The sequence below is a fragment of the Vulpes vulpes genome, chromosome 8 (assembly GCF_048418805.1).
Source record: "Vulpes vulpes isolate BD-2025 chromosome 8, VulVul3, whole genome shotgun sequence".
In the NCBI taxonomy this organism is placed as follows: domain Eukaryota; kingdom Metazoa; phylum Chordata; class Mammalia; order Carnivora; family Canidae; genus Vulpes; species Vulpes vulpes.
Window position 1 is genome coordinate 89,360,258 of NC_132787.1, and position 24,221 is coordinate 89,384,478.

The following is a 24,221-nucleotide window of genomic DNA, read 5'->3' on the forward strand; positions in this document are numbered from 1 at the left end:
TTCAATCTTAATTCATTTTATTCTACAAAAACTACTCAATTGAAAGTGGAAAAGCTAACCAAAAAAAAAAAAAAGTTTTAATATGTTCTTTCTTCCATAGCAGCAAGCTTTGTCTAACAAGCTTTCTTTAGTGCAAATACTGTAGGCTTGTATTACAGTAAAATAACAAAACAAAACAACAACAGAAAACACCACCAGAAATGCTTCAGAGCAGAGCTACTCCTCAATTTTCAAAGCTATACAAAGACTTTTGAGCTTGTGGTCCTGCTTGGAGAGGCCTATTTGGAAGCCTTTCCAATGGAACCATTTCACCAATACTTAAAGAAGAAGAAGGAGAAGGAGAAGAAGAAAAGAAGAAGATGCTCAGAAAGGTAATTCAATTCCCCGTAGAGCTATAGGAATCTTGTACAACTTGTTTGCCTCCAGAATCTTATAGCAGACTTTACTCCACATCAATGACATATCTCAAATACAGATGCACAGAGCTTATGCTTTTCCACTATATACCAAAATACGATATATACATCTCTCACTGCTGAAAAGACACCCTGATACCTATTCTTTATACAAAGGCGAATATTTTCTTCCTCCACATCAAGTAACCACAAACTAAAATAAATGGAATAAACTTTTAATCATACAGAGAAAATAATTTTTGAGGAACAGGGCAGGATCTTTCCTTGTATTCTCTTACAATGTAGACTTTTTGGTGACCACTGTCCCCAGAGGAATGACAATCCATCTTTAAAAACAGAACCATTTTATACAGTTTATACAGCACATGTCACAAATCATTTTAGAAACAAAAAAAGCATCATTAGCCTAAATTTTTTTTAAAAAAATGAAGAAAGAGAGGGAGAGAGGAACCGAGTATTTTAATGCTGTTTCTCATCAGGCTTGGTACAACACAAAGATGTAAACATTTTAAATAAATAATAAAATAAATGTCAATTTCTTCTCCCCCTCCCCTTCCTATCCCCCACTCAAAATTTGACCCAGCCTTTCCTGAACACATCAGCATTGGAAAATGAAAGCCCTCTGTTGATGTATGGCCAAAACACTAGAAGCATGAAAAGATGTCAAATGAGTAGTGGGATGACTGAATTTTTAAAAGTAGCAAGAGGCACACCTGGAAACGTACACACACATACACACACACGCACGCACACATCCAACCTGTCAATAAATAGTGAGATGCTGGCTTTTAAGATGAATGCCAAGAAGACTCAACAAGCAGAAAGTAGCAAGACCCCTTAAGTTTTAAAAAGAAAGTTACACACGTCACATACCTATTGGTCCACAAATTCTATAAGGACTCAGATTACCCCTCCAACCATCTGAGGAGTGCAAAGGAGCACATCACGAGGGAGAGGGAACAGAAGTCTGGAGGCGGGAGGATATGGGGGGGGGGGGTGTCTTTGAGAACCAACCTCAGATTGAAGGCAATCTTGCCTCAGATCTTTGAAGAAAGACCTTTTCACCTCCAAGTGTTTTCATTCATCCATTACTTGGGGGCCTTAAATAGGGGATACCCTCATCCCTTAGTCTTATCCTAAAGAGGGTATATTTACAAAAAGTGCCTAACACAGTGCCTGGCACATAGTAGGTGCTTATTCCTTTCCTTCTTAAAGGGGCCATGTGATATCTGATCCAGAAGGAGACCGACCGGAAAGAGAAATGGTGAGATTGCAGAAGCACTGCTGGTCCATCAGGGTAAGGGGAGAGAAGTTCCAATGCTTATGGTTTGAGCCCTCCCTTAGACTCAGAGCCAAGTGGGAGCAGAGCAGAGACTCTACCCCAAAGCCTGAGAAAAAGGAAGCAGTAGCCTCCGATGGCTCTTGGCTGAGTTGCTTGTTTGACTGGCCATGGTGGACACACCTGGCCTTTCTCACAGGCAGAACAATGATTTCTTTCTGAAAACTCCCCCCGTGAACTCTCTGCTTACAGCTGGCTCCAGCAGTTGCCTAAGCTTCACCTGGGATCTCCTCTCTTTCCTGTGTCAGCAGCTGTCCCCAACCACTCAGCCAGGAAGAGGACTGATCCCAGAGAGGCCAGCCAGGTGGCGGAGAGGACTGTGTGGTGCATACTAGCTTGTCAAGGAGTGCCTGCCCTATGCTGTCCCAGAGCTGCCTGCAGCCCAACTGGAGTTCACACCAGCTGCCTCACGGCTGGGAACACAGGAGAAGCACAGCAGTTTCCAGCCCAAGCACAAAGGCACCCCCACTGCAGCTGTTCCTTTAGTTGGAGCCACGGAGGAGAAAGCAGCAGGCCTGGCGTCTGGTAATTCTGAACAATGGTGTGTGTGCATGAACTCAGAGAACAAGCCAGAAGAAATAAAGAAGGACGTGCTCATGAGTTAGGGGTGAATATTCAGCCTTCCCCAAATAACCTCTGGCTTTGGGGAAGCCAAACACTACCTCCTAGAACAAAGCCAGAGGGTCCTGAAGGGGACAGCTTAGAGGCTTCTGAGGCCTATGGATTGGTAGATTTTGGCCTTCTGCTGGTCCCAAAGCCAACACAGCTTGAAATCTGAACAACAGCCAAACTGTCTCAGGAATGTCCAGCCTGGCCCCGAGTCACAGACTGGGTCCTGCTTTGGGATCAGTGCTGTGCAAAGTGGGACACAAAGGGTCTTTTAGAAATAAAACACCAAAGCAGCTTCATTTAAGAAATATGTATACATATATATGCAAATATATATGTATATATATGCAGAAAAGAAGCAAATAGCTCGCAATTGGCCACAAATACCTCTTGAGATGATTAAGCCTTTCAGAGCTGAGCACACCCCGGTTTTCTTTGCCCACCTCCTGCTATTCCTGGCTGACTTCTGTGTCTTCAATTAATCTGAAGACGCCAGAAACTCAATTGCCCAATCTAATAAGGAGTGCCCCTCCCAGAACCTCTGGGAAACCTGGAGGGCAGCCTCATAGCCAAGGAATGTGGGAAATAACATTTTTAAGGGATTTTTGGACAAAATCCTTTTTTTTTTTTTTTTTTTAATCTCCACGCTCTGCATGGCCTAACCTTCCAAGCATCCCTTCAGGTCATAGCGGGCTGTAGCTCCATTCCGTGCTCCATAGCATCTGCTGCTCCATTCCGTGTTCCATTCTAGTGCATGGAGAGGGGATGGGCAGGAAGGACCAGCTCTGAGGCCTGGGCGTGTGAGCTAACGTGTCACAGCGCTCTCTGAATCTCTTTCTCTCTCCCCTCCCCCAGACGAACTTTGAAATTTAACCCCCACTGGGTTTGATTTAAATAATATCTATATAATTTTAAATTATCATACAATGATCTCTAGAGCTGAATCACAACAGCGGGGTCTCCCCCAGGGCACTAGCCCTGCAGAGGCCAATCCTAGAGGGTCAGCCAGAGCTATGCCCTCAGGAGGGAAAGGCTCAGAGGGGTGGGAAGCAGGGACCATGCTGAGCTGTGCTCTTGCAGGAGGTCGGGAGGACTCCCCACTCCCTACCCCACAGGAAGGGGGCACCTCTCCAGCAGTGGGAAGCAATACATCTTATCTGATTTCAGCAGCCCCCAGGAATGGCATGTAAGCCCCAAGCCTTAGCAACAGCTCTGGGCCAGCGGTTCACAGCTGGCTGGCCCGACCTGCAGAGCACTGTGGGGGTTGGAGTATATAAAAAAGAAAGCACTCCATCAGATTGTAGGGGACCACAGAAGGTAGAAAAGGCCTGGCATCTCACTGAGAGGCAAATCCCACTCTGCCTCCCTCCTTCCTCCCCTACCTTTCCATCCACTGCAAAAGTGCCTTTGAGGCTTCCGGAAGGGCCACCTGGCAGCAATCTGGGGAGGGGCCAGGCCCACGCTCATTAAATCTCCGTGGGTGGCGTCACCCCGAAAGCCAGGCTGGGGTAGGGCAGAGCCAGTAGGGACCTGGAGCGACATGTGGTTCCTAGGGAGGGACGCCTCCCTGGTCTAGAGAGAAGGGTCCAGGGGCAGGATGGCGAGGCAGTAATTATAGGAGACGTCCTGCTCAAGACACCAGGTAAGGGAAGCTGCCTAGGACACCTGCGTGGCTTGTTGGCACTATTCCTGCCCTGGTAATTAGGCATTTGGCAAACCCAACCTGCGCCCCGGCTGTCTCACTCACACCCTGTTTTCTGGCCAAGCCGCTCCTCCAAAAAGTTGTCTCCAAGGATGGGGAGGAAGGGTCCTCCGAGCCTCCCAGCGGTGGCAGCATTTCCTTGAGAGCTCAGGGAGCCCTGCTGGTGGTCCTGGAGATGGTGGTGGACCGAGGAGTGTCAAGGGAGGGAAGGTTCTGTATTGCACATTGACTGTCCCCTTCCGGACAAGTCAGCCCCAGCAGAAGAGTCCGTCACCTGCTGCCCATCTCCAGAAATGAAGAGCTTTAATATTCAGACCACCCAGATGAAATGTCATGGCAAATTTGATAAAAACCAAGAGGAAGTGAAATTGACACTGGGGGGGGGAGGAAGGGGTGAAGAGAGGGAAGGTGAAACCAAAAGGCACTGAGCATGCCGGGCGGGGTGGGGAAGGACACCGTCACTCCAGAGATGCAGCGTAACAATGGCACAGGATTGGTCCACACCCGCTGCAGGCTCTTCAGAAGCTGGAGAGATGCCTGAGTCCACCAAACCAAGTTCTCCAAGGCTTTTCAAGAAACAGGATTTGCTTTGCAGGATGCACGAGGGAGGAGGTCCTGTGACTTCTAAGAGATTGCTGAAGCCCTCGGGCGCCTCACCACCAAACCCCACCTAGGTCTCCCTCGAGCTGGGAAGCTCTCTGGCAGGGTCCCCCTCCTGGCCTCACGGCCCTGGAGCACTTGAAGGTGCTGGTCCCTGGGAAGGAGGCAGAGACGAGGACCCCCTGGGAGCTGGGTTACAGAGCCAGTAGGGTGGGGGAGTTCAAGGAGTCCGATGACTGGTCCCCACTGCTACTGCTTCTGCGGTGAGCCTTGGAGCAGGACTCGGAGGGTGATGCAGGTGACTCCTGTTCCAAGACGCTGGGGTAGGTGAAGACGAGGTTCGAGGTGCCCGGAGTGATGGCAGGCGTGGAGGTCACCACGATGGGGGTGTGCAGGGGCTCCTCCCCGTAGAAGCCCCCAGCAATGCTAATGGGCTTGATGACAGAGCGCTGGGCCTTGTCTAGCCCGGCGGACGAGGATGAGGGGCTGTCCTCTTCCAGAGGCTCCTGTTTCACCACCACGGCACCCACTCCACCGCCCCCACCACGCAGGGGCTGCAGCCCAGAGGCAGGGGGTGATCGGCGCTCCTCGGGGCTGATCTTACACACGGGCCCATGGGCCACCAGCATGAACTCCAGCTTTTCCTTCTCCTTCTGCAGCTCAGCGATCTCTTTCTGCAGGCCTGACTTCTCCTCCTCCAGCTCCTCTGTCTCCTGCAGGAGGGGAAAGAGAAGTGTGTGAGGGACAGGAACTGGCCAGAGATCTGCTAGGGGTGGGAGGTTTGAAACCAGCTGAGAAAGGGAAAACCATAACTGTGCTCAGAGGACCAACAGTGAAAGCAGGCAGCTCACAACCCTGGCCACACACCCCACTGCTTCTAAGTGACCTGGAGGCTCAAGATCACTTTCATGTCCAAAGCTCCAGACTGAGAAAGGAGGAAAGTCGGCTTGGAGGAAGGATGAAACAACAATTAGCTGCCACGATTGAGGGCTTACTTTGTGCCAGACACCGCAGAACAATCCTCCAGAAGATTTCTGAAGCAGGTATTTTCCATCATTTTGCAGACAAGGAAACTGAGGTTCAGAGAGGTTTAGTAGTCTGCCCAACGTCACAGAGCAAGCAGGTAGGGCAGCCCAGACTTGACCCCGACAGATCTGACTCTAGAGTCCATCTGCTACCATGCTCTGGTACCTCACTGCCAGGACTGCCCCCAGCTACCCTTGAAGGGTTACAGTGAGGTATGGGGGTAAGGGAGCATGGCATGTAGTTTCAGCCCTCTCTCCTTCTCACACTCCTTCAACCCCATCCAGCCCGCCTGTGGGTGCAGAAACACTGAACTCTAAGCTGCACACATGAGCCAAGGACGGCGCCAGGCTGGCAGGAAGCACTCCAGCAGTCCCGGCTAAATTGTCATTGCCCCACTTCCCTTTTTTGCTCTAATTTCTGAAGCATGTGATTCAGGGCACACAGAACCCTCAGAGAACATTCCGTTCAGTCCCCGCGCTTTAAAAGATGAGGAACCCGACAGGCCCCGAGCAGGCACGTGAGGATGGCAGGGTCCCCCCACAAGGAACTCAGCCCCTTCCTCTGACGCAAAGCCAGAGAGAAGCAGCAAAAGCACGTGGAGGGAGCAGGTATGAAAGATGCAGAGGTGTGTGTCACGGGCCTCCTCCCACTTTTCCCCGAACACAGATTCCTGTTCAAGAATGCAATGATACGGGCCAGAGCTTCACGAAGCAGTGTACAGCATATTCCACAGTGAAAAAAAAAAGTTTCCATCTGTCTCAAGGGTCTGACGAACGTCATGAGCTTCTGAGAGGTTTCCTGTGGAGGATGTGGCTCAGGGGCCTGGGTGGCTAGGGCGGGTGGGGCGGCGGGGGAGTAGGGTGTGAGGCTTCTGGGGGAGGGAGAGAAGAGGAAAGCAGGGCGCCCTGGAGGAGGGGCTATTCTGGGGCTAGTGTAGGGAGCACCCAGGCTCGACCCAGAGGACCTGGCTCCTTAGAAGGTAAGTGGTGGGAGGACTCCACTGGGGGAGTCTACCCAGGGATATCAGGTCACTAAGGGATCTCTTCACCTAGTGACAGAGAGCATCTGCTTGCCCTGCCGATGCTCAGACACACACCTCCACCGGACACTCCCGTGGGCCACGGGGAATTCATGCAGTACATATTCAATCCCCAAGAGGTAGGGCTCCGAGTCCCGGATGGACAAAGGGAAGCTATAAGCAGGTGGATGGTCCCAGGAGCATTCAAAGTCACACAGGAGGTGCAAGGTAATTTGTGATTTCCAAAGCCCCTCCCTGGCCTGGTCACCGTAAGGACCGTCAACAGTCTCTCTCATGTCCTTGCTTTGAAAACATTCCACCCAGAAGAGTCAGTCCTGGCTTTGGGCTTCCTCCACAAGCCATTCAGCCCATCCTAGGGCTAGGCCCTGGAGGGAGTTACGTGAAGTTGGTCAGGTCAGGCTTTTAAGAGGGAAAGGCAGGGCCACGGCCCCCAGGTGTGGGCAATTAGGCAGCAGGGGAGAGTGACTCACATGGGCAGAGTGAGCTATCAAGGTGACAGCTTCAGGCTCATAGCAGAGGTGGGGAATCCTTCTGCCCATGAAGGATATGAGAAAACCCCAAGACAGTACCACTCAGCTGGCCCATGTTCACTTCCATGAGACCCAGAGAGCTTCAAACCCAGCAGAGGTGCAAGAGGCCCAGACAGCAGGTCTCCCCCTGCCCAAACTGGATCACTTTGGATGATCTGGCCACTCCTGCTGGTGGTAGGGATGGGGGCGGCAGGAACCACGGGAAACAGCCCTGGAGGGGGTAGGTCTGGGACTGCGCTGGCTCCCAGGGCCTAGCAATGCCAGCACCCTCTACCATCTGACAACCATGGGCCCCGGGAGGTCCGAGAGCAGGGACCACTCAGGTGCTGAGTAAGAAAGGGTGCTAGGCCCCAGGAGGCTGTTGAGTCGTTGAGTCGGTTCCCTCCCTGGGCCCAGGCTGGTGGGCCCTCCCTCCCTCTCCCCTTCCCTCTCTCTTCTTTAATCGGGATGGTGCTAAACCCATGTGTTCAAAGGGCTGTTTCTGTCCACCCTGACTCATCTCTAGGCCACTAGTGGACAAGGAGAGGGTGGGAGGCCAGGAGCCCCAGGCCTCTTGCTCTTGTCCACCCAGAAGTGCTCCCACCCCACACAGAGCTCCTCACCGCCTGCAGCTTTTCCGTCAGCTCCCGCCGTCGGTTCCGGCACTTGGCCGCAGCCAGTTTGTTCCTCTCCCTCCGGATTCGACGTTTCTCCTCCTCTTCAGGGGACAGCTAGAGGCCAAAGTCAAGGACCATGATTAGGTTTGAGTAAATGCTCCACCAGCTTTTGTTTTCTAACTGTATTTTAAGAAACTCTGCTGAGAGGCACCTGGGTGATCTCAGGGTTGTGAGATCAAGTCTCACTTCGGGCTTTGTGCTCAGGGTAGAGCCTGCTTGGGATTCTCTCCCCCTCTCCCTCTGTCCATCCTCCTCATGTGTGCACGCATACTCTCTCTCTCTCTTTCTCTCTCAAATAACTCAATAAACTTTTAAAGATACAAAAAAAGAAACCCTTCCTTTTTTGAGTGTGCAGGGAGAGAAAGGCGAGAGGGTGGTGGCTGGCATGAGCAGTTCCAGAATACGTGGCTCACTGCTGTAGCCACCAGGGAGGACACTTAGGGCTGAACCTACCCTGGAAGGTGACATCCCATGTTTGAGGGGAGGCCAGGGCAGCCATGTGTCAGGGACTCATCAGCCTAGGCAAGATAGTAGCATTTATCATGCCAGCCCTGATTCAGTGCCAAGGCCAGAGAGAAGAAGCTGGGGCCTCTTCCCCAGAGTCCCCTCATACCAGCCAGGCCTGGCCCCACCCATTTAAATAGCTTCTTCCAAACCCTGGCTAATTACTCCTCCCCACCACCCTGCCAGCTCTGCAAGCCTCATTATCCCAATTTGGTTAAGTAGCTAGGCCGACAGTAAGAACCACCCTGGGGGGGGGGGGGATGTCTACTGCCAGGGGGTAAGCCAAGGATGCCACCCCACTCCTAACTTCCTCTGCCTTCCCTAGAGTGCCAGCTGCTCAACGTTCAACCTGGGGGACTCGCTAGTGTGCCTGGCACAATGCTAGGCTAGACAGGACAGGCAAAAGGAGAAGGAGCCCTCAGGCACATTCAATCCTGCTGCCCACCACATCCATTCATTCAACAAATGAGAAACTTCTATGTGCCAGGCGTGGTTTGAGGGGTTGGAGATTTATCTGAGAACCAAATGAACAAAAATCCCCCTGCAGAGTTTACAATCCAGCTCCTTACAAGGAGGCTGGATAGAGGCCTGTGACTCATGCCCTAGGGCAAGAACTCTGCTCCTCGACACAGTGCTGACGCTCTGTTTACGTATAGCCCTTCCTGTGACCCCAGTGCCCCTCGCAGGCTGAGGTGACTCGAGGAGATGGCTGTGGGCCAAGGCAGAAAATAATTCCAAAAGAAAGGCCATCCCATGCAGTTCTCAGACAATGACGGCATACCTACTATGTGCCAAGCACAGTACTGGGGGCTTAGAAGATTGCATGTGGGATAAGATCTACCCTCAAGGGACAACATGGGGGGGGGGGAGCCAAAGCCACTTTTGGAGGAGGTGAGAAGAGGTGCCCCAATGAGAGATGTTGCCTCACTGCCAGCCACCCCCTGAGGGAGGGAGTTGTGGCCCTGGCTGGGCCCAGGTCAGAGTCCATAGTGCTCGCTACAGCCTGCAGTTCTATTGCTGTCATGTCCAAGATGGCAAAGCAGGGCACAGCATCAGAGAGGACGATCCCCACCCTGTCTACACAGAGGAAACTCCGTGGCCCCAACCAAGGTGCCACACAGTCTTACATCAAATGCTCCAAACATTGGCACGGAAGCAAGCCAGTCAACTAACTGTTCAGAAAGAACCTCTCTCTGAGGCATCAGGCCACCAGAGCATAGAGAGGCTCACCTCGCCTTCCCAACTTTCAAATCCACCCCCAGCCCCCATGTGGCCCCCCTGAGGTGGGGGCAGGAAGCCTAGTGGGCTATAGGGAGACCTACCAGCTTCCCGCAACCGCCAGGAAGGTCCCTGTCTCCCAGGGCTTCCGCTGTGTTCCTGCCTTGCCTTGTCCTGCGTCTGCCTCTGGGGCCTCCTTCACTCCCGGGACACCTTCCCCATGCTCCTTCACCACCTCCCAGATGGCACCGCACTGGGCTTAAGAGCCAGGCCCAGCTCAGCCCTCACTGCCTCTGTTGTCACCTGCAGTGGCCTCCAGCTGGGGCACAGAAAGCCCGCCCAGTTGGTAACGGCCCTGTTAGCTCCCTGGCCCCTTCCAAAGGCCTGCTCTTAGAGCCCATGTTCGTCCTGGCTCCACCTCCATCCTCAAGCCCTGTCTTCAGTCCCAGCCTTGGAAATCCTCCATCTCCCCCCAGAAAGCCAGAGGCTCCACATCCTCTCTTCTGAGCAGTCCACGGCAGCCTGAGAGCAGAACACAGATACGGCGTTTCTGTGTGGCTGTGGACAAATCACTGAGCCTCATTTCCCATTTAGAATATGGGATTGCGGGACACCTAGGTGGCTCAGCAGTTTGGTGCCTGCCTTTGGCCCAGGACGTGATCCTGGAGTCCCTGGATCGAGTCCCACATCGTGCTCCCTGCATGGAGCCTGCTTCTCCCTCTGCCTGTGTCTCTGCCTCTCTCTGTGCATCTCTCATGAATAAGTAAATAAAAATCTTAAAAAAAAAAAAAAAAAAAAGAATATAGGATTGCTAGGACCTGTCCTATCTTCCAAAAAGTTTCTGTCGTGATTAGATGAGATGCAGTGTGAAAGCCCTTTCTACTAGAAAGTGCTGGGAGGGAAAAGATATAAATCAGAGGTCCCTTTGCTGATGCTTTCTCAGAGCCCTGAAAGAGTCCAGATGAACCGGAGATCCAGAGTTCACCCACTTGGATACCTTTTGCTCTGTGTGTGGGTTGGCTGCCCAGCTGAGGTCATGAGGCCACCTGGCTGAGGTCCTAAGTACTTGCTCCTCCTAAACCTGTCTCAACCTGAGCCCAACAGTTACCAAGAGAGCCTGCTGGCCCTGCTGCAGTCCTGCATTTGAGCAGTCCTGGGTTCTCTACTCAAAGGGCTACCAGGGCTCCCCTTGAGGCCCAGAAAAGCCCCTCATCCTTCACTGACGACGGGCAGAAAAGATGAAGAGATGGTTGTAGTACATTTTAGCTTCCCTTCCCCCTTGGCAGCTTCCGAACAACTTTTGGCCTCCTGATTAGCCTAGAAGTCTCTCCCCTATCTGTAAGATATGAGGCAGCTAGCGGGAGCTGTCAGCATAGGAAGTGTTGAGGGGTGGTGACACCAACAGAGTTACAACTCTAGTGTGTCAGCGCCACCACGTACCTACCCACAAGCCACACTCTCTGCTCCCCGCCTTCTCAGTCGCCACCACTGGCCTCAGAGGAGCCTCTGGGCAAGCTCTGAGGAGGCTAGCGAGGCACCATGCTGGCTCTGGGTAACAGGCTCCTCTCCCTGGCAGGGGTCAGGAAGGCGGAAGTCTGCTTCAGAGGAAGACCCTCAGGCTAGGAACCCAAAGAGCCAAGGTTCCAGGATGCTACTGCCCAGGTCTCCTGTGAGCTGCTGGATGATTGTCTGAATTCCTAAGTGATGTGGGATAAAATGCTCCTGGCTCTCTCCCTCCCTCTCAGAAAAGGAAGGAAATTCTCCAGACAGATTGTCTTAAGGCACGCCTAGGTGGTATGCTGGGAAAACCACAGGGCTGAAGGTCAGAGGAGGTGGATCCCAGCCCTGGCTCTGCCACTAACTCATGGTGTCACCCTAGACGGGACCCTTCTCCTTTCCAGACCTCTGTGTCCTCATCTGTGAAATGGGTACAGAGGGGAAATTGGAAAAGCTGGTCTCCTAAGTCCCATCCGGATGCAAGCTTCTAAATTTAGTGTGAGCTCGGCCCAGAAAGGAATGGAGAATGTTCAGCACATCGTACGTCTTGTCCTGCTAGCTCGAAAGTCCCTCACAAAACTGGCTCTCACTTAGGGGTCACTTCCATAACATGGTACCAGCTCATCAGTGACTGTAAAGCTTGACACCTTGGGCTCCTGAAGGAAGCATATTTTATAAAGGACAGTATGATTACCATTACTGCAATGTTGACAACTACAATTCTGGAAAGTAACAGTGGGGGAGAGGGGGATATCGGCCACTTGTCCCAGGAGCAGAAGCCCAGCAACTGCAAGCAGCAACTATTAGAGTGTCCACAACTCTCCACATCACCCTGTGGGGTCCTGCCATTAACAGAATAAACCAGTGTGTAGGGGATGCAAGGCCCAGCTTTGTCCTCAGAGGAATGGAGATCCTGTGAATGCTTCCAGTTCCTCAGAGTAGGAACCCTTGTAATCTTAAGCACCCTGGGGACTCTTGGCCCTGGATCCATGATTCTCCACAGCAGCCCATGTGCAAAAGGTTTTTGTATTGGGAGACTGTGGACCTGGGATCCCAGAATGCAAGTGGATGGTGGTAACTGATAAGAGTGATTCTCCAGGCTAATATTTCATTTCAAAGAGGGATCCTACTGCTAAAGTATTTTCCCTTCCCTGGATCCATGGGGGCATGGTACTGTAGAAAGAGCACCGCACAGAGAGTCCAGGGAACTGGGTCCAGACTTCCTCACTCTCTTGCCAAGTGGCCCCAGGCAGGTTTGTCTAGGCTCTGGTTGCATCATCTGTGAAGGACGACAGAGGCAGCTTTTTGAAGGCTCATCCCCTCTTATTATGCAGGACTCTGATTTCTGCCTTTGGGAATCAGGGGGCCCGTCGTTATCTTGGCTCACTACTAACACAGATGACATGCTTTTGAGTATATAGACAGTGTCTAGAGAGCAGCTTTCTGGTGTCCCTCCCTGCCAGGCTGACTCCTTCTCAGAGCGGAGCCCTTTGAGGGGAGGACAAAGCTGATGTCTGACCTGCCCCCCCCCATCACACGCTGTTAGCTGAAGCAGCTGAGCAGACTCCAAAGACCCCAGAGTTACTGCACTTCTAGGACGGGCATTCCAAGTATTCAAAATGGGATCCTGCTCCAAGCCAGAGGCCTCGGAAACCAAGCAGGAATGCCAAGGACGGTGGGCCTGGAGGGTGACCCTTTGGGTCTGCGGAGTGTTTCACCTGCACAGATACCAGGTGACAATTAAGGACCAATCCACCAGAGCTCCCGGCCAGAATTTGGTTGGCTGCTTGGCCTGCAGCCCCTCTGCCACGGATCAGGGAAGGACACAGCTGTAGGCAGGCCCTAACAATCCTTCCCATCTGCTGACACCTTACCACATACAGTGTGTGTTCCCACATGTGATCTCATTCGTGTGGTAGTAAGTCCTGTCTGGCAGGTACCATTATCCCAATTTTGCAACTGAGGAAGCTGAGACTCTGGGATGCTAAGGGACATGAGCAAGATGACAGAGCCAGGCCTGAGTCTTGGGCCTCCAGCTCTGCTTCCAACAATGAGGGTCACGGGCCCCCAGTCCCGAGCTCCCTCTTGTCCTCAGTGCTCCCAGGACACTGCCTCAGCCCCTCACCGGTACACGGAAAGACACTCCATGTTATGAGGCTCTGAAAGCCACCGAGGTGGCTCCTTCACCCTGACCTGAGCTGTACCTGCTCATCTCTCCTCCTGCGGCCCACGGTGGTGCCAATGGTCTTGATCACGCCGGGTCTTGGGAGTGCCATGTGCCCGGGGACAGAGGCCAGGCCCGGCAGGGGGCTGTAGGGGTGCGAGCGGGGGTACGGGTTGGACATGGAGGTGATCACTGTGGGCTGCACCATCCACTGCAGGTCCTGGCTGGTCGTGATAGCGTTGATGGTGGGGATGAAGGCGCTGCCTGAGCCAGGCATATCTACCCGAAATTTCTGAAATGAGGAGAAACAGAGTATTGAGTCAGTAAGTACCCCGCAGAAGAGGACAAGCAAAGCCAGGAGGGAGAGCAGAGTCAGTGCCTGTGGGGCCAAGCTCAGAACACTGGGTGGGCTTCCCTGGACATGCAAGAATGAGTGGGATCTTAACTATTCCTGAGGCCCCATGTCAAATCTGTTCCCCTGAGGGCCTCGGGACTCCATTTCCAGGTGGCTCATGAGGATGTAATCATATTACAGCTTTGGGACAACGAAGGTCACCAGGAAGCTTATTATACCTGCTTTTGTTACTTCCCAAATAGGTGTAGGATGGAGCTGTGACCCGATCCAGGGTGAGGCCAGGTCTACAAAACGCTGCCTTCCAACTCATGAGACTGAAAAGTGGTAGCATTTGTGGCCAGATTTCCCTCTAAGTCCTTGTCCTCCTCCCGGCCCTTGACCACCATGTTGCTTAGAGTAGACACACTCTCTCTCTACCTACATATCTGTGTTCATAGATGTGTCTGTGGGAAACATCAGTGCTGCTAGCTCAGAGTTTTCTCCTGTCTCTCAACTTATGCCCAGATCGTGTTGCAGAACTCTCCGGAACATACTGCAGGAAGCATTCTATTTAAAATATAAGATGATGACAGAGTACAAACACTAAAATGGGTCACGCTCCTTAGCAGTTGGTCTTGGCCTTTTTTCAGGGCAGGCTACTAGAAAGTGAGCCAAAAAAGGGAAGGACCTCCCTGCCCCCACACACTCCCTCTCAGGTTTCCAGCTTTTCAGGGGAAAGCTCCCCTCAGGGAGTGCTTACCCTCAGGTGATTCCCGTTTCCACATAAGGGTTCTGCAAATTCTTTCTTCCCTAACCGGGTGGGTGACATGATGAAAGTCAATGTCACTTACTAAGCACTTACTAAATGACAGACACTGTGGTAGTGTTTGACCTCAATTATCTGATTACTTCTCACTCTGAGGTAAGAACTACCATTATCTCCTTTTTAGAGGCAGAAATTTAGGCGTAGAGAGATTAAGTAACTTGTCCAAGGCCACCCTGCTCATAAGCATGGGGGTCAGGATTCAAACACAGTTCAGCTTGATAAAGAGGCCAAGGTTCCCAAACGTGGTACAACACAAGCTGCTGTGCATGGCTTTTTTCTTCCTCGAAATCCAGGCCCAGGCACTGGTACCAACCCCAACTGCCCTCAGAGCATCAGCTCATCCCAGCCAGGAGCCCCTTCAGACCATCCCTCTCACGCAGAAGGCCCCATAGGCCCAACCCCAGATAAAATGCTGCTATCATTGGCATGGGTGCTATAGCATCCCCCCTATTTTGGCCTGGTCGGACCCAACCAGGAGTAGAAGTATTAACAGCAAGGCCAGCTGCCACCATTGTTTCTGTCCTTGGTGATGACACCTGGATTCCTGTTGTGTTAATCAAGTGAAGCTTAGAGCACCTCACAGTAACTGAGGGACCTGGGGACCCTTCCTTGCTCGTTCCCCTCCTGCCAGCTGCCTGACCATCTGGGTGGTAAAATGGATGTCTCTGCCTCACTTCTCAAACTGCCCCCCACCCCCCCCCCAGGAGCCCCAGGGCAAGGGGCTCAGTGAAGAAAGCACAATCCAGCACCAGAGGTTCCAAGATTCCACGAGGAGAGCCACCAGTGCAACGAATTCTGGGATTCCGTGAAGTTACCCATGCAACAGATTCTGGAATTCTAAGAGAAGTACCAAAGATTCTGAGTCATCATGGAAGGCAAAGACAACTCGGCTTTTTATCAGGAGCTGACTGAGCCGTGTGTGTGTGTGTGTGTGTGTGTGTGTGTGTGTGTGTGTAGGAAGGATGCACTGAACGACGAAGAATCCAAGTGGGAAATGATCTTCAAGGAGAAAACGTAGACAACCGAGCCAGGCCTGAGGAGGCAGAGTGTTGAGAGCACGTGAGCGAGGCCGAGTGTGCAGAAGCACCAGAGGCCCAGTCGGCTACGTCTCTCCCGGGCGGCTGGATGGGAGGCGAGGACGTGGCAAGAAGTCAGCGCCGTACCTGGAGCCAGGAGACCTGGATTTGAGGCCTTCGCAAAACCACGGAGGACTGTTTGCCTGTCTGTGAGGGAGAATCCGAACACCAAACTCACTGCACTGTCATTACAAGCGGCTCCTTATAATCACGGGCCATAAAAGCACACCAGTGGGTCTCGACCGTGGCTGCCTATTAGAATATTCTGAGGAGCCTTTTCCAAACACCAAAGCTGGAGCCAGCCTCACCATTAGAGTTCTAAAATAACATGTCTGGGGTGGGGTTCTGATAAGGTATTTTTCTTTAAAAAAAATGCCCGAGGAGATTCTAACGTGCAGCCAGGGTTGAGAAACACGGCGCCAAACAAGGGCCGGGCGGCACCATCCTCCCCGGGCCGCCGCCGCCATGATGGTGCCTCACTGTGTCTCCGCGCTCTGCTTGGGGCGGCTCCAGGAAAGACCGCCAGCTGCCCACTCCTGGGAAGCACCCAACATTTTTCTTCCATCTTCCTCCCCGAGTTAGGTTAGGTTCCGGGTATGAAGAACACCTGAGGCATCCAGCACGCGGGTTTAATGTGACCCTGCACCTCTGTGAGGGAACTGTCAGCTTTTCTCTCAGGACACCTTCCAGAAAATTCGCTCGGCATCTCAAGAAACAAAAGAGCTCCTGTTTCAGCCTAAAGGAAGCAAGCAAGAAACCTGAAGCACGGCGTGGAGGCTAAGATCCCTGGGGAATAAGGAGATGGCTCTCAGGCCCTCTGGGGCCTCTCCAGGCCCACCGCGCTAGGTCGATAGAACCTGCTCCCCGGCCTTCAGCCAGATTCCTTGCAGCTATGGCTTGGTCTAGACAAAACAAGACAGCAGTAAAAACAAGGCACTGGGTAATGACTGCCTCTAAGTGCATGTACAACTTGTTTCAGAGAGAGGTAAAGCCATCTGGATAACACACTGGCTCTAAAAAGTGCAGAGAAAAATGTCCCATCCCCAGAGGGGCCTGGGGCTGTGATCCAGAAGGCTTCTGTCTCCTGGAGGAGCCTCTCTGAGACGCTCCCACAAGTTTAAAGGAGATCTAGCAGCTGTGACTTGTCTCAGCTCCAGAGGTATTATCCAGAAAGCTACCCTGGTGTAGGAGAGAGGAGGTGAGGCTAGGAGTTGCTGGTCCTGGGAGTCAGCCCGGCACTCTTCTTTGACAACAGGCCCAGAAATCAGTCAAACATCATGCTGGGATAAGTCATGGTTCTCTGTGGAAGGGTTGATACTGAACAGACACCAAGATGGGGTTTCTCTGCTGAAAGCGTTAGGGTAGTGAGCCCTGCTGCAGCACAGGTGTGTCCTGGGGGCGGGGGTAGGGGTGGGGAGGTAGAGGAGGGGACCCTGGACCTCCCTGGCATCCCCTGGGGCCCTCCAGCCCCCTTAGAAGGAAGCTCTCCCCCTCCAGGGACAGGATGGAAGACGCCGGGTGGCCAAGTGGCATTCCAGCCTGGCAAAGCCTCCAAATGCTTTATTTGACTGTGTCATCCTGTTGACTTCTGGGTGGGCAGGGATGCCTATAAAAGGACAAAGTGGCCCCCACCGACCTCCTCGAGCAGAGTTTGACAAAACTTTGGCTGTAAAAGGCCAGATAGTAAATATTTTGGGCTTTGTGGGTCACACGGTCTCTGTCGCAACCGCTCAACTCTGCCGTCTAGCGTGGAAGCAGCGGCGGACAGTATAAACAAACAGGTGTGTCTGTGTTCCATGAAACCTTATTTACAAAAATACCTGGGCCACGCTTTGCCGACCCCTGTTCTAGAGGACCATTCCCTCTCCTAATGCTCACGTCGGGGAAAAAAAAAAATAAGAAGAAAGGAAATAAGAAAGCCAGAGAGAGAGAGACAGAGAGAACTCTTTCTTTAACTCAGGGAGTCTCACTCACCAGTTTGAATCTCCATACCCTAAAGCTGAAGTCTGAGCCCTTATAAGCTTTGCTGTGGGTCTGTGGGCATCATAAAAACCCTTCTTTATCCTGAAGTCCCTGGATGTAAGGGTGCCATGGGCTGTTCAGTCCTGTTCTCACAACCTATAAGGAACACAGCTCAGAACACAGAGCCCTAGAATCACCCACCTTCATCAGGTCAGAACAGTCCCTACAGCCTAACACTTTTTGATTTGGGAAAATGACCTGCCTGAACTTGACAGCTGGACCTTGGATTCAAAAATAAGGGTCACAACCACAGTCTTTTCCATCAGGGTCTAGGAAGTAGGGTTTGGGTTCCCGTTTCCTGCAGACATGGGCAAGGCTTAGCCCAAAAACTCCTGAGCTGGGCAGAAATGGCATTTGAGGTGCACTGAGGGTCGGTGTTCTTGGCCCATCCACTCAGCCAGGCATTCTGCCATCACACTGATTCTAGACTGGGCCCTCAAGCTCTCAAGCCATGAACCCCATGAATATCTGTGACCTGTCTCAGCAGGCAGGCAGGTATGACTGTGCCTGTCTGGAAAGGGACTGGCTTCTTTCTCCTAAGAACCCCTTTTCAAAAATTTGCAGCATTGGGCATCTGGGCAGCTTAGTGGTTGAGCATCTGCCTTCAGCTCAGGTTGTGATCCCGGGGTCCTGGGATCAAGTCCCATATCAGAGCCCCCACAGGGAGCCTCCTTCTCCCTCTGCCTATGTCTCTGCCTCTTTGTGTCTCTCATGAATAAATAAAATCTTAAAAATAAATAAAATAAAATTTGCAGCATGGGAAAAGAAAAGTTCCAAAATCACCAGAGATTGTCTCAGGGGAAGAGGAGAAAGGACAACTGCTGCCTCAAACACCCCAGGACACCCAACCAAGGTCCAATTTGACTCCAATGCTATTTTTTAAACTGGGGATGTTCTCCAAAGCCTTCTATATAGAATTCAACCAGTCTTCACAGGTTCTGCATTAGGTATCACTTGGACCTTTCCTAGCTGAAAGCCACTTGTGTCACAGTGGAAATAGCTCCTAAGAACTCATGATTTCCCCCAAATTTTAAAGTACACACTCTCTCAGGTGACCAGCCTCCTGTCAGCTTCCTCTCTTTCCCAGCTTCTCTCAGGAGAACCACCCTCTCCCCCTCGTCCTAACTGCCGGGGTGAAGCAAAGCAAGGAAGAAAAGAAAAACAAGGGACGGAACAAAGTGGACCTTACGTTGTTACCTCCCAGCTTCCCCAGTTTCTTTCCGGCCAGAAGCCCGGCTCTAAAGCATGGCAGGGGAGTTGGGGGCGGGGGGTGTTGGGGGCGGGGTGGAATTCTCACTATTCTGGGTACCCTCTTCTGCACTCAGTGCAAGGGCATGGCATCTGATCTTCCCTTCAACCACAGCAGGGTGAGCCTGGCCAAGTCACTGCCAGGGAGAGACGGTGGTGGGCAAGAGAATGCCTGTCTTCCCTCTCTGGCCCAGTGAGTCAGAGGGATAGAGTTACCGAGTGGGGTTTGGAACAGATCTATTCGCCTCAATCAAAGCAGCTGCTGTCCTGTTGAAATGTAGTGACCATCAAAAGACACTGCATGCAACATGTCCACAAAGTAATGAGGCTTTTTTTCCTCCCTTTCAACAAATAGAGCACAATGAATTCTCAAAACCAGTACCTTAATTCCTGTTTAATGGGGGGGGGGGGGGGAATCTAAAGTATGGATGGCAAAAGTGCCTACTTTGCTGTGCCTTGTCTTGGTGACTGCTCTCCCAGGCGGACTCTTGAAATCAAGATCAAAATGCCTCGGGGTCCCACTGTGCTTTGGACCCAGCTGGATCACCAGTGCCTTCTATGTCAGACTCGATTCCTTCTATGTCCCATCTTTCAGTAACTTCCAAATATCAAAATTCACCCTCAAAAGGACAAAGATTTGTGAGTAGGGACGGTTTTTGAAGGAATCTGCTGAAGGCGATTCCAAAAGAAGGGCGTTGTCAAACGTGAGTCTGACAGAGCCACAGCAGTCAAAGAAGTGGTTAGGCTCCTCCGGGAATAATTACAAAGAGCACCACAGTGACCTGGGTGTATAAGTTCTGGTGTGTTTGCATAAGGTAGGAATGAAAAGGGGCACCTGAGTGGCTCAGTCGGTTAAGTGTCTGCCTTTGGCTCAGGTCATGTTCCCAGGGTCCTTGGATTGAGCCCCCGCATCAAACCCCCGAATCCAGTCCCCTGCTCAGCTCCCTGTTCATGGGGAGCGTGTTTCTCCCTCTGCCCCTCCCCCTCCCGTGTTTTTGCTCTCTCAAATAAAATCCTTAAAAAAAAAAGAGAGAGAGATAGAAACAAAACAAACAACAAAAGAGGCTCCTAACTTGACACCTTGAACAATAAGGCAGGCAAAAATAAAGCAATGGAAAATTCAACAGCCACTCAGACAATACATGACTGCTACTTTACCCAGTTCACTTTGATGAAAAAGTGACACTGACTTCCACCAACAAGAATCAGTAGAACAGACAAATTCCTGGGATAACATTTCGTTTGATCCTAATCTACAACATCTACAAGATCAAAGACACACACACAAAAAAAGTGGGGGGGGGGGGGAGAGGGGCACCAAACCCTTAATATCCACCTCCCACCTTCCCACCAATTCTGAAGACCCCCCCCTCCCAAACAATCCCCAGGGTCCTAATACAAACACGTCAAGAAAACAAGCCTTGGGAAGTTGAAGACATTGTTCCTGGCACCCTAAAGAATAGGCTAACATCGAAATAGGGAAAGAAAAAAAAAAGCACTCCTTTTTCAACCAGGTTTTATTTAGAACAAATTTTTTTTAAAAACTGCATTTCAAAGTCAGGCAGTTCCTAGCGAACCACTGTTAAATATATGGCATTTATTTATCCCGAATTAAAAAGAAAAAAATCCTAAGAATTCCGAAAACTCACCAAGTTAACACTGTCTGAGGCTGGAAAAATACCTTCCCCAGACAGCTCTTCTAAGAATGTCCCGTAGGGGGCACTAAAGAGGTGTGATTGGGACAGACTTGGGAATCACAGTCATTTCTGGTAAAAGTTCTTTGATGTGAGGAATGTCCCAGCCTGGTACAGTTGGCAAAAGTTCACTCCGGGGAATTTTGTGTGTGTGTGTGTGTGTGTGTGTGTGTGTGTGTGTGTGTGTGTCTGTCTGTCTGTCTCTTGGGAAAGGGCGGTTGCCGAGGATGAGAGCTAGTCTGGTATTCCTTGATTCCAGAAAGGAACTGTCCCTCTTGGTTTATTTTCACAAGTTATCTGAGGAACAGACAAATGGCAGCCTTGGAAAAGTTCTGGGTCTTGTTTTTGTTTTGTTTTTTCATTAAAAGGGGGCCCAGCTGATGAAAACAAGTTATGAAATGACCTGTGTTTGTGTAACTGGCTGATTGCGTAATGCTCAGGCTCTGAAGCCGTAATAGTCGAGCAGCCAGGCAGGGCATATATCTGGGAGGTGTTTTCCTAGGAAAGTTAGAAGAGAGAGAAAACAACAACAATAAACAGAAAAGGCCAGGAGGGGGAGGTGTATGCAACTATTATTGACAAAACAAAATCGCCAATGACCAACCTTTGAGATTAAAACTATAACTGGAACAGGAAATATTTTTCATGCTTCAAGTTCCTGCCATATACAAGAAGAGTGGTTTTAACAAAGAGTTATCTGCCCCCCACCCCCACCCCTCCGAAGTCCCTGGAACTCATGGCCATGTGCTAAAATCAAGCTTTATTAAGCTAAGAGAAAAGAAAATTCTGGGTTGAGTACACAGCAACAAACCTATCGGGAATACGAGGCCCCACGAACAAACAGATCAGGAAAAAATAATATTCACTGGCCCAAGGGAAAAACCAGAGAACCCTCTCTCTTATACCGACTGGTCCACTGAGAGGCCACAAAGGTGGAAGGCCCAGCCCTAAATGCCAGGAAAGCCTCCCCTTCAAGGAAGCAGAGAGAAATAAAGTGATTACAAGTTGTATCTGGTATGTAATAAAGTTACCTTGAGCCCCAGATCGGGTGGGGTCCTAGCACAGACTTGGGAAGTTAACAAAAGCCTCGCAAGTCAATCCTGAGGACCACAGAACAGCTTTGCTCCAAGTTGGAGCCAGGATGGAAAAACCTCCCCCCCCCCTCCTCCCACCCCCTCCCCTAGGAGTGGACAGGCTGAGAAACTTGTCCAAAGCTGCATTACCTTGCCAATCCCTCTGGTTTGAAAGGCACCTCACTCAAGCTGCCGGGCCAAGCAGGCAGGCGTATATGCGAGAAGCCCGTGCACTAGTTATTACTAATTGCAAAATCCTCATGTGTTACAGCATGCTAGGAATTAGCCCACAGCTGCTTTTTGCTTCGGTAATGAGGCCCCATTACACCCTGCTGGACTGAGTTCTCTTCCTTCTTCCTAGCACTGGTTTCCTGTCTGATTTTCTTCCAAAACAGGGAATTGCCTCCGCTCACATCCTGGGCTCAAAGCCCTAGTGACACAGATTATTCAGTTGGGCCACTGATGTCCGGTCTGACTTCCCATTCAGGCCCCAGGGTCTGGGCAAAGCCAGGCAGCAAGATTTTCATATTACAGTGATAACTGCCACAAACCAAAATAAAACAAAACAACAACAACAACAACAACAAAAACCCACAACAGCAGAGGGACAAGATATCAAATGATCTCTTTTGGATCCAGGGAAGATAGGGATGTTTTGGCAGCTTGTTGAATTGAAGGGTAAGGGAATGGGTATAAATGACTCCAACCCATTGCCTAATGATATTTGGATTCAATTAAAATCACCAACAGGACTGGAAAGCAAACAAAATCGCTTTTAGGACAAGAATTAAAACTCATCACCTTGGTTCTCATTATTAAAGGGGTGCTGAATGCACCCCCTCAATGCACAGACTAGGTTCTCTAGGGTGGGCGCTTATGAAGATGCAGGGGACATAGAGAAAAGCCATTCTGGGGACTCACCAAGTATGGGGAATCACTTTGGAACAAGGTATCCCTCTTCAGATCCCAAAGAGAGCCGTTTTTCCATTTTATTTTCTGGCAGGATCCACCACACTGGGCTAAGCCCACCGCAGCCCCTCCTGGCTGGCTGGCTTCTAAGAAGCCAAGGCCACTGCCTTACCAGAGCAACTCTTGGCTGCAGCCAACTTGGCTAGAGACTCCACAGATCCTGACCAAGATGGGCTTCAGGTTGTAGTGGCCCTGTTTGTTAAGCCAGCTCCCTCTGAAACCTGGGGGGGGGGGGGGGGGGGGCTGCTACAGAGGGCAGACACCCCACCAGCACCACCACCCCACCAGCACCTTTCTGGTATTTATAGACACAGATCGCAGGCACAATCCTTCCAGTGCAAACCAGTCCGGCTGCTTTAGAAACAAGTTGTTTTTCCGCTTCCAGAACCACCCAGGAGCCTAAGCAAAGGTCTCTTCCCTCCCCCCCCCCCCACTTCTCTCTGCAGGCGTCCTTGCCCCAGGTACCCCCCAGACCGTCAAGGTGCCCCTTCTGGCGGCAGCACAAGCTCCTTCTCTGACCCTAACAGGAGAGAGATGGGCGCAGGGACACAAAGGGGCAGGCCCGAGCCTCTCGAGGCTGACCTCCTCCTCCCCTGACCTTCGCACCCTCTTCCCAGAGCGACAACCCTCGCCCTCACTCTGGATTACTTGGAGGAGCCCAACCATGTTTCCGAACCCCTAACCTCTTTCAGAAATTAAGACTGATGGAGAGCGGGGAGGGGGGGGCTTTCCCACAGGAATAGTGTCCTTGGATGTGGGGGGGGCGGTGGGGGCCAAGATTTGTTTTGCCCACCACGGAGCAGAGGGGGAAGGAGGGAGGGGTTTCTGGGAGAGCAGCTAACAGGCTCCTGCGAAGGCGACGCCGGGGGGCCGGGGGGCCGGGGGGGGGGGGGGGGGCTGGAATCCTCGGAGCGAGCCTGGGTGAGTGTAGTGTGAGCCGGCTCCTCTAGCCCACTCCTCGCTCCAGTTTTGTTGTCTAAGTGGTGGGAGAAGCAGGGTGTACAGGACAACAGGAAGATCCAAAACTTGCAACGGTGACCCGGTAGGAGTGTCCTCGCCGAGCCCAAAACGGGGGGAGAGGGAGCAGGAGGCCGTGGCGGCGAGAGGAGGGCGGGGGCCCGCCCCGCCGCCAGGTGCACCCGGCCCGCACCTACCTGCTGGCCGCCGCCGCTGCTGTAGGACTCGGCGTGCGCGGGAGAGCCGCTGCTGCCCCGGGACGAGGTGTCAAAGTTCCCGGGATAGTCCTGGTACATGATCCGCGGTGGGGGCCCGAGAGGAAACAGGGTGTCTTTCTTCCCCGCCCTCGCCGCGGCCGCGCACCGGCTGCTGCGCGCTCGCTCCCTGCGGCCGCGCCTGGGGCTCCGGTCTCGGCTGCCCGGCGTCTCCGCGGCGGCGGCGGCGGCGGGCGGGAGGCGGCACGGCCCGGGGACCGCGCCTCGCAGGGCCCGCGCTGCGCGTCTGCTCTCGGCCGCCCCGCGCCTCCCCGCGCGCCCTCCCGCTCCCGCTCCCGCTCCCGCGCGCAGCCCGCGCCCCGCCGGGACCGCCGGCCCGATCAGAGGCTGCAGGGCGGACAGAAACGGAGCCGGCGGGTCCCGCCTGCCGGGTCCGGGGGCCCCGGCTCCAGACAGGCGGAAAAGAGAAAAAAGCGAAAAGAAAGGCTGCCCGCCCGCCGGGAGAAA

General features: G+C 52.3%; 1 protein-coding gene across 2 annotated transcripts; it reads right to left on the bottom strand.

Moving 5' to 3' along the window:
* On the bottom strand, positions 1 to 24,221 carry FOSL2 (FOS like 2, AP-1 transcription factor subunit). 2 transcript variants are annotated; one of them, XM_072767419.1, is made up of 5 exons: positions 23,697 to 23,835; positions 21,105 to 21,158; positions 13,341 to 13,592; positions 7,864 to 7,971; positions 1 to 5,379 (listed from the first exon to the last, which is right to left on the bottom strand). In XM_072767419.1, the coding sequence occupies exons 3-5, from the start codon at positions 13,575 to 13,577 to the stop codon at positions 4,861 to 4,863; spliced, it is 864 nt and encodes a 287-aa protein (XP_072623520.1). In that variant the 5' UTR covers positions 13,578 to 13,592; positions 21,105 to 21,158; positions 23,697 to 23,835; the 3' UTR covers positions 1 to 4,860. The 2 variants fall into 2 exon arrangements, with proteins under 2 accessions (XP_072623520.1, XP_025871833.1); XM_026016048.2 differs by lacking the exon at positions 21,105 to 21,158 and having other exon boundaries at positions 23,697 to 24,221.